We start from the raw sequence: 10,000 nt of genomic DNA on the forward strand, positions 1-10,000 counted from the left end.
TAAGCTGCCTCTCGCCCTCCTGCAGGAAGATCTGGAGCGTCCGCCACAAGAGATGCGTTCCCAGGCGCCTTCGCTCAGCCCATCGCCAGGTGCTTGGCAGTCCATAGAAGGTGCCCTGGATGCTGTTACTTAGATTGCCAAGGCCTACGGAGAGAATGGGAGGAATGTAGGATTTTGCTGTTGTTGTATAACACTGAATGTTATAAATTATTTATTTTGTATATTTTGTATAAAAACACACACGTATGCACTCACACACACACACACACACACACACACACACACACACGCACGCACGCACACACACACACACACACACACACACACACACACACACACACACACAGAGAGAGAGAGAGAGAGAGAGAGAGAGAGAGAGAGAGAGAGAGAGAGAGAGAGAGAGAGAGAGAGAGAGAGAGAGAGAGAGAGAGAGAGAGAGAAATGCTTATACATCTTTTTTTTTCTTTCTTTTTATTTTAAATGTAAAGGTGGCATAGGCCTATGAAGGGTATAAGAAATGTAGAATTCAGTCTAATACACTAGCAATGTATATCTTCGTTTCATCTTGATTTACTTTCAAACATTTTCATTTACTCGCCTACAAGAAGTAAGACACATGATCCTGAGCCCCATTGTCTTATTTTATTTTTGTTTCCTCGCATTCCACATTTCCTATGACAATATGCCTTAAAATCATCCTCTTATATGTCTTAATTTCCTTCTTTTTCTTCCTTTTTTATTCTCCATTTTCTCACCTATGGCCGTTATCATTGCCGCTTCTCTTGTCCAAGCTTCAACTGGAATGGTGTTCTGGAAGACGTGCAAAGAGATCACGCCAACGCCTTCAGACCAAATGTCGTGGATTCGCTCAATCTTCTTATTTTTCTGAGGAGAAGAACATGAATGAGGGAATTAGAAGGAGAGAAAAAGGAATAGCAATAAATTAGAAAAGAAAAGGAGAGAAAAAAAATTACATAATCAAATAGTTTCAGTAAGTAAAACAAGATAAATAAAGGTTTATGGAAAGAGAAAAAATATAGTTTAACAAGTAAAGTACTAAATCACATTAAGTGAAATACAAAAATATAAAATTATAAATACATGAATGAGTAAATAGTAAAATAGTAAGAAAATATACCAAAAGGATTTGCACAATATTCATTTTTGTCAATACAATAAATGAATAAATAAAACATATATCCATAATGAAAGTGGATTTATTCAATCTTCTTTATCTTTTTTTTTTTTTTTTTGAGAAAGAAGAAAATATAGAGATTAAAATTATTTGTAAAAATTAGAATTATTTACAAAATTGATTAGATTTCAAAAAATCAGAAAAAAAACATACATAGATCTATCCTATTCTAAAAACCAGAAATAGCAAGAAAGTAAGAGAAAAGAAAAAAACAATAATAAATAAAGGTTACAATTTCAAATCAACAATCTTAGAAAAGTAACAGTCAAGTTGAACAGATCCAATGAAAAGGTAAAACGTGTGACATAAGCCTAGTCAGCACGGAGCGACAACCTGGTATTTACCTTTTTGCCATTTTCCAGGCTCTTGATGGCTTCATAAAGGTGGTAGTAAGGCCTGCCCCTCGATCCTTTGCCGATGTAGAAGATGGCAGAGATGAAACATTGAAACTTCTCCGCATCTGTCATCATCAGTCCCCTGTAAAAACCAGGAAATTATATATATATTTTTTGTGACCATATTTCTGGGTGTGGGTGCATGTGCTTGTAAACATGCCTATGTTAGTGCTTGTGAAAAGGCATAACATATGGAAGACTAAAACTCTTTCATTGACTCTAGACTTAACCAAACTCCTGTAGGATGACCCTCCAACCGACCTCAGAGGTAGATCCTGTGTAATCCTGGGGTCCAAAAGCAGGTAATTGAAACAGGACTTAGTGGTCCCATCCCTCCAGTGTCGCATGGGGTCTGGCTGACAGAAGGGCGAGCTCATGACTCTTTCTAAGGAACCCCATGAGATCCAATCGACAGAAGACGGGTCCTCCAGAGCCATTTTCAGCTCACGTGGATAGGAAGGTTTTGCTAGAGATGCAAGATTTTTTATTCATTTATTTATTTATTTATTCATTTATTTATTTAATTTTTTTCCTTTTTTATAAATTGAGAAATCTGGCCATACATTTGATGTCCTAACTTGAGAAGTAGTGTTAAGAGATAAATTATTTTGATGAGTAATAATGGTGAATAATTCTAATAAGCTATCTTGAAAAGTTCATATTTATGAAGACTAACTCTTAAAATGTAAATTTGGATAAGTACATATTTCTTATAAGTAATCTTGATACGTAAGCCAAATATTATAGTCACCTACTACTATGAGGAAAACACAAGAGATACAGGCATATAAACTGCCAATTCAAAATAACATTAATAATACATAATTGTAGTAATAATAGATATAAAAAAGAAAGAATTCATACCAATTAGTTAATCAGTCAACCCCCTTAAAACTACTTACATCAAAAAAATAGAAATTCAAAGCTCTGACAGCAAATCATTAACTCACCGCTATCTGCATTTTCCTCTTCCAGCATCTGCGGATTCTTCTTGATCCGCATGAGGTGTCTCTGGTAGACTCGGTGGGTCCCAGCTGTAATGGGTCCTGGGGTGTAGCCTACTGCTTTGAGACGTGCACGGAGGGTCTCAGCTGATAGAGCCTTGATGCTATCTGTCACCGTTCCAATGGAATTTAAGCTCTCTTCTGTAAAAGCAAGGTGATTGTGTGACTAGAGGTTAATATTCAGAGGATCTGTCATTGTGCAACTATATTCAGAAGGGTCAGACTGTTTCTAATCTAATATAAAGATCCCATTTATATTATTATTGTTATTATTACTATTATTATGGTAAGCCATATGAAGAGTCACACTGAAAAAATTGGGAATCATACCCCCAAAGATGTCAATGCAGGTCAAAACAGAACAAGAAAAGAAAGAAAAAATAGAAAATTATTTAGTAAAAATATTTCAGCTGATCTTTTAAACTTATCAAGAGTCTAAAACACTACAGTCTCTGAAGGCAATCTATTCCAAAGCCTACAAATAGCAATCAAAAAGCATCTAACCTGGGACTCCCATACAGAAAGGGATAAAAATCTGTTACTCTAGGACAGACTTTCCTAATAAGTTAACATTCAGTCCAATAACTTGATACAGGATTGCTTAGATATGAATGAACTTGCTAGGATTATCACATTAATTTTTACCACTTCTACAGAAATATAAGCCTGCAAGAGGTAGACATCCCCCCATAAGTCTTACCAAAATGGACATTTGCTTTGTCTGGTGGAGGCTGAAGCACCTCGGTGATTTTCCTGCTTTGTATCAGACTCCTCGGTAGACTACCAAATTGACTGCCAGTGCTGATTAAATGGAAAGATTGATAGAGTATTAAGAAAAATAATTAAAAAAAAAATATAAATATATACACATATATGTTAAAGATAAAACAGTTGTGAGGGGGGGAAGTAAAATTGCTTTCTTACAAGGCCAGTTAGTACAGTTGGTGTTTTTTCTTTCAGTTTTTGAAAACAAATAAATAAAATATCAATTCTAATATAATTTTTATAAATAATAATTCTAATATTATACTTCTTGATCACTGCCTGCACTATGCTCCAGAAAATAAATATGCATATTCTGAAAATATGAAAAGGAATCTAACTTCAAAAGCAAAAGAGAGGACTACTTTATCTTTTTGTTAACAATAAAAGAAAAAGGAAAAGCACAAATTATAAAGGAGTCTAAAAAAAAAAGCATGCTGGATTTTCAATCCCACACTCACTTCAATCCTAAATAAGATCAAAACCCACACCTGTTCCCAACAAACCTTGCGATGGAAGATGACGATGGGCAGCGTCTTTCGATAAGTGCAATACCAGCCTCAGGATCTTTGTAGAGAAACTCTTCCACAACGCTGAAGAATGACTGACAGGAACTACTAGTGGAGGGTGCTCCCTTGCCCACAAGCCCTTGGTGGGATCGTGGAGTGCTAGGGACGGATGTGAGCTGACCAACTCTTTTAGGGGAGGAGAAAGTGGTGGTAGGAGGGTTTGTGCCGGAAATTTTGCCTTTTGGAGTTAGTGTCTTGGTCAGTCCATCAAAGAGCTTGGATGTAGGGTCTCTTAATAGAGGCTTGTCCCTTGCACACCTTTCAAGGTATGGGACCTCTTTCCTTGGCGCTTTTACAAGGTTCACAGTCTGGCACTGGTCTGGCTTGGAAGTGTTGCGAGGGGCGGTGGTAATAATGGGGTATTCTTTCAATTTCTCATCAATGCATTTGATGTCCTTCTCGGGCTTTCTTCCAGCGACTGAATCTCCATGACCTCTGAGATTATTTTGGTTCTTCTCTGCCACAATAATCACGCTATCTGTAAGAGTGTCATCGCAGTCTGCTTCTAGGACTGTATCATTTTCTATACCTAATGAGTTGAGTGTAATGCAGCCTTCCTGTGAGAGACACATCCCATTTCCTGAGGTCAAATTGTGAGACTTCTCCAAAACACTAATTGATTTGTTAGGTGGGACATAAGTAGCCTCAAACAAGTCATCTGTTAAGAATGACAGGTTATCTGTTAGGTCAATTGTAAGCTGGGCTATGTCAAGCTCATTAAGAGTCTGCTCAGAAGACAAATCCTGACTGTCTTCACTCGTGAAAGATGCAAAGGACGAGGCACGGCAGAAGGATCTGCTGGCTTCATTTAAGTTCTTCTCTAGGCACCTCTGCAAAGAGACTATATCACTGTCACTGTCGCTGTCATGCTGGTATTTTTGAATGGTCTGCTTCAGCTTCTTCAAGAAATCTGGACAGTGGATTCTGGATGGCCCACTGTCATTTAGTTTTGGCTCCTGGGGAGGTGACTTCCAACCATCTTCGTCTGTGTCTATCTGGTGTTGCTCGTAGTTCTCGAGGTCTCTTAAAAATTGACTATATCTTGTGCTAAATGATTCCTCCATGAACAAATCATTTACAGAATATTTGGTATACGTGGAATCCTTTTTGCAGTTGGAATCTAATTTCCTGTCTTCAGACTTCTTTTTTTCATTATCAAAACATATCTGCAAACAGTGAGAAGTAACAATTTTTCACCCTGCTTTATGGTGTAATCCTTTCAAAAAAGAAAAAGTAATAAATCATATACAAAAGGCCAAGACAAAGCCAAAATTAGTATCATGACATCTTAATTAGATCAAATCAATACCCACTTGCTGTGAACCAGGAAAATCCTCTGACAGACATGACACTTCTGATCCTTCCTGAGACAAGACAGGGAGTTCAACAATTTCCTGTCTCCCTGAAAAGAAAAAAAAAAAATGAGAGAGAGAGAGAGAGAGAGAGAGAGAGAGAGAGAGAGAGAGAGAGAGAGAGAGAGAGAGAGAGAGAGAGAGAGAGAGAGAGAGAGAGAGAGAGAGAGAATTATTCAATAAAATATAATAATCTCAAAAAGTAACAATCTTTCCATAACCAGAAAAAAAAAAGTAAAAAAGATGATGTAAAAACCTTCTGAATTAAAAAAACAAACTTACAAACAAATTAATACACTTACAAAATGCCATGACAAATTTCTCATTGTTCTCTTGCGGGCGTTCATAGTTCTCTGAGTCAAGGAGTTTGTTTAGCTGTTCAACGACCTCTGTCTGCTGTTTCTCATGGGCATAGTCAACGGGGGAGCGTCCAGTGATGTCCCCAAGCAAAGGGTCACCGCCATTGACCAAGAGGAGCTCCAACAGGCGGCAGTATCCATGAGAGGCAGCCACATGTAAGCTGGATTGGCCATAATTGTTCCTGGAATATTAAAATGTGGCATTAAATTTGTGCATATAATATTGCAATGCAGTATATCTTTATCTGTTTGTTATTACCAAAGACTCCTCTTATTTTCCTGGCCCTCTGAAATAATGCTTTGTTTCTTAGTCATAAATGGTTCTATTCATGGTCTCAAGTCATTTTCCTTTGCAATTCCTATGCAAGAATGTATGTGCCAAATTATCATGTAGGTTACTCTGTCCACTGAAAGCTAATGGATAAAATGTTATCTATTATTTTAACTTCTATATCAGGTTAATAGTAAAGTATTAGCTTTCAGTCTGTATTGAATATTTTCAGAAGAGAGCAAATTAAAATCAGAATAAAAACTATAATGATGAATAACCATAATCTTAAATCACAAATAAAAGTATACTTTAGATAATCAACATACAGTATTACCAGAATAAAATTTTCATCTAATCCAAATCACCAAGACAGTTTTAAAAATTGATATATATAAAAGCAGTGCCTGGACCTCTATTACTATTTTCTCACAATTTTTTCCAAATAATTTACAATTCTCAAGAGTTCAAAAACACAAACTTACTGGATGTTTGGGTTTGCCCCGTTTGACAGCAAAACCTCAGCTATGGTAATGCAATCAGCCTCATCCGTCAAGGCACCTGCCAAGTGAAGTGCCGTCAACCCCTTTCCATTGAGGTCTGCGTCTACTCTTGTGCCATTCTGTAAGGCTTTTTGGATACCTCTGATGTGAAGTAAGAATGATGTAAGTCAATGTTTTTTAAATGGCAAAAGAGCTAATTAATATTAATAAATTATAATAATGATAAGTAACACGATATATGAATTCTGCTTTATTTTTCATTTATTTATCTATTTATTTATTTTTTGAGGGAGTGGGGCATCAATCAGTGTTTAAGTATAATAATAAAATACTGTTAAAGGTATGACTGACTTCTTATATGCATGTGTGTTATGGAAAACGCAAATCAATATAGTGATATTCATTATAAGTAACGTCTGTGTTCAGGGGTCTATTTAAAAGACTCATATATGATAAACAAGTAATAATAATTGTGGTAAAAAAAAAATTATAGTTTCACAACAAACGTGTTAACTAATGTTTTTCTTTAAAATAAAATCATACTTACTTCACGTCAAGCTTCCTGACATAATCTTCCATCATTTTCATGTGTTTCACAGAATTTAAAAAATATCAACGTCTTTTAAAATTGCAATATAAATCGCCCTTCATGACAATCAATCAGATGTGTCGTGTTAAATACCAAAAATTCATAAAAACGACATTATTACTCTGCTTTTCTCATATTTTATCCTCATCTTCACACAAACCATCATTGCTCAAGTGAATAAACCTAATATATTAATAAATTTAGTAAGTTATTTAACAAATCGTTCCGGACTAGAGTGTAAAGTGACTGCAAGACAGAAATTCAAACCATAAGTTGTTTACAAAATACAGCTGATTCATTATTGGAACGTTTTGTTTTTCCGATCAACTTTATATCACAGATTCATATTAACAAAGGAAGATTTATACAAGTGAATAGAAATATATCCAAAATAATCTACGTAGTATTATGAATTATATAAGGAGATCAACACATAGATAGACACGAACATTATCTTTTATTTTTTAAAGTAAAGTCTTGTAAAAGGTCGATCAGCTGAGTGGTGTAGGATCAGCTGTGCCGTCTTTCATCCTACAGGTGAGAAAAGCCAATTTACTCTTGAAGTACTTTTACTTTATGGTTCATTACTCCGCCGTTTACTAGTTTATGAAAGAATGAAAGATATGTTCAGCTGATTAAGGTCTGGTAGATGTCGTAAAAGTTTTTGACCGAGTTCCCAGAAATGAGGAAAATATATTGTTTATTTTTTTATGTTGGAAAAAATTTACTCGATTTTTTAAAAGTTATTAGTACTTGATTTGGTTAATCTAGAGTATATGGAATTTTAGTAAACAAACATGAAATGTTATTAAAATGGAAGAACAACATACAAATGAGTGTTTTTCATGACTCAAATATTTCGTCACAATATCACAAAGGGCATATTATCTCTTTACATTATCATGTGATTTATCATGATAATATTAATCAGTGATTTTTTTAGACCACAGTTGAACTTTTCATTTGTTTTGATTTCTGATTAGTTTACTTTGTATTTTTTTTGCTTTTGATAATCAGAATAACATATGTTATAACATGAAATTTATTCATATATACTTATAAATTTTTTATCTTGATATTTTTTCAGTGAGCATAAAAAAAATGTATAAAGCAGATTAAGAGGCCTCATTTACTTATTTCTGTTATATTCCCTTTTTTTTCTTTATTTGGGAAGAGGGGGAACCAAGGTCAATTTGACATTGTCCTAGCACCAAAGATTTTTCTCCTAAAATATTTTGTGTGCCACGTTCCTTGACTGCGCCAGTCACTTGCAGAATTGCATCGTACAATACAGGATTCACTTTGTATCGGAAATCCTGGAGGGGGAGGATACCAGTTTTTTTTTTTTTTTTTAATTCTTGAATGAGATATTACTGTTTAAGACCTTATAAGAGAAATCATATATATCTTCGAGCTGTGTTAGTACTCTGGTGTGATAGATACAAACCAATACAATGGGAATGACTCAAGCACTAGTAGTGGTCTCGATGCCTTTGGTGCTCAAATATAGGCTAGGAATCTTCTGTTGCATACATTCTATCAAGATAGCCTTGTGGGTGGACGAGTTCCTTATTTAATGATAGAGGACCAAGGAGATCTGTAAGCTCAATCTTGTCAGAGTATATATATGGTGGAGGTATGTTTTTGCAGAAGCACAGGAAAAATAAAAGCCATAGGACTTCTTTATATCACTGGCAGAATATTATTACATTTTACTGAAAGATTTGAAATCTTTTCATCAAAGATCACATCAAGTTTCAAGACAATTTTGTCTAAGTACAGTTAGTATAATTAGGGAAAAATTAGTTAAGAAAAGGCTATGTGTCAATGTGCATGTAGCTTTGTTTGGATTTTTCGTTATACATGTCATTATTTAGTAGTATTTTTAGGGAAAATTTTCTACCTTTTTGGAAAAGAATAGATATATGTTCAGACTGAAACATGTCAGGTAGATTGGCATAGTTGAAAAAATGAAATTGAAGGACACAATTTTTTTCAGGTTAATTGAGTTGTAGCTATTAATTTGAAATTGATGTTTGTAGCATTATTAACATAAATGTTGAAGGTCTAGAATTGTTGGTTGGGATAGTTAGGTGGCCCTTATAACACCCAGTTTTTCAGATAAAAGGGCAGCCAGGCAGTGCCATATTGATAAGCAGACGGATAATCAGATAGACATACATAGGTAGATTGGCAGATAAAACAGACAAAGTGACATGTAGACAGGCATCACAGACAAATAAACAGGCAATCAGACATACAGAGAGGTAGCCAAAGCAAAAATCATACAAGCATCACAGACAAATAGACAAGTAGACAAAGAACCACAGAGACAGGAAGACAGTTAGACAAATATACTACATATATGAGAGACACAGAGACAGACAAACAGACACACAAAAAGGAAGACAAACAGACAATAAAGACAGACAGGTAGACAAACAATTATGGAAAAGAAGATAGGCATACAAATAGACACCTTGACAAGAAAGACAAGCAAAGATACAATGAGACTAACTAAACAGAAAGTTTGATGGTTGGGCATGCCAGGAGACAGACACAGATAGACACAAAAAGACAGACAGCCAGGTAGATAGCAAGAAAAAAAGATTGACATCCTACTAATTAGATTTAACTGATATCTGACGAGACTTGTCAGTCTGAGGGATTAACGCTTCATCCTCAAGGAGAGAGATAACAATTTTTTGTAATATGTGCTTGTATGTCTTACAGCATTACTACCATTATCTGTGTAGCTCCATTAACATGTAGATTATCCATATGGACCTATAGTCTGCGTTCGGCTTTATTTACTATTATTGTTACAGATTTCACTTTGTGTTGCAGAGCTCCGTTATTACATTCCTCAAGGTTGCAAGTACCAGCAATCGGCCACAATGATCAGAATGATTGTGAGTATCCTTTTCTTTTATTTGTTATTATTTTTATTATGTTATTTTGTTTTGTTTTTACTTTATTTGTGTGTGTGTGTGTGTGTGTGTGT

The 10,000-nt window shown here is 35.1% G+C and overlaps 1 protein-coding gene across 1 annotated transcript in view; it reads right to left on the reverse strand.

Moving 5' to 3' along the window:
• Window positions 1-7,279, reverse strand: part of LOC113822040 (uncharacterized) — an 8,440-nt gene extending 1,161 nt beyond the window's left edge. Inside the window, exons 1-11 of the mRNA XM_070117300.1 lie at window positions 6,955-7,279; window positions 6,390-6,548; window positions 5,580-5,818; window positions 5,239-5,327; window positions 3,863-5,091; window positions 3,295-3,395; window positions 2,541-2,735; window positions 1,852-2,056; window positions 1,540-1,672; window positions 756-885; window positions 1-144 (exon numbers count right to left, since the gene is read on the reverse strand). The exon at window positions 1-144 is cut by the window's left edge and continues 1,161 nt beyond it. Coding sequence (XP_069973401.1) covers window positions 1-144; window positions 756-885; window positions 1,540-1,672; window positions 1,852-2,056; window positions 2,541-2,735; window positions 3,295-3,395; window positions 3,863-5,091; window positions 5,239-5,327; window positions 5,580-5,818; window positions 6,390-6,548; window positions 6,955-6,995 — 2,665 coding nt within the window. The 5' untranslated portion in view covers window positions 6,996-7,279. The remainder of the gene's footprint in view (window positions 145-755; window positions 886-1,539; window positions 1,673-1,851; window positions 2,057-2,540; window positions 2,736-3,294; window positions 3,396-3,862; window positions 5,092-5,238; window positions 5,328-5,579; window positions 5,819-6,389; window positions 6,549-6,954) is intronic.
• Window positions 7,280-10,000: the final 2,721 nt, after the last annotated feature.

The sequence above is a fragment of the Penaeus vannamei genome, chromosome 40 (genome assembly GCF_042767895.1).
Source record: "Penaeus vannamei isolate JL-2024 chromosome 40, ASM4276789v1, whole genome shotgun sequence".
Taxonomy (NCBI): Eukaryota; Metazoa; Arthropoda; class Malacostraca; order Decapoda; family Penaeidae; genus Penaeus; species Penaeus vannamei.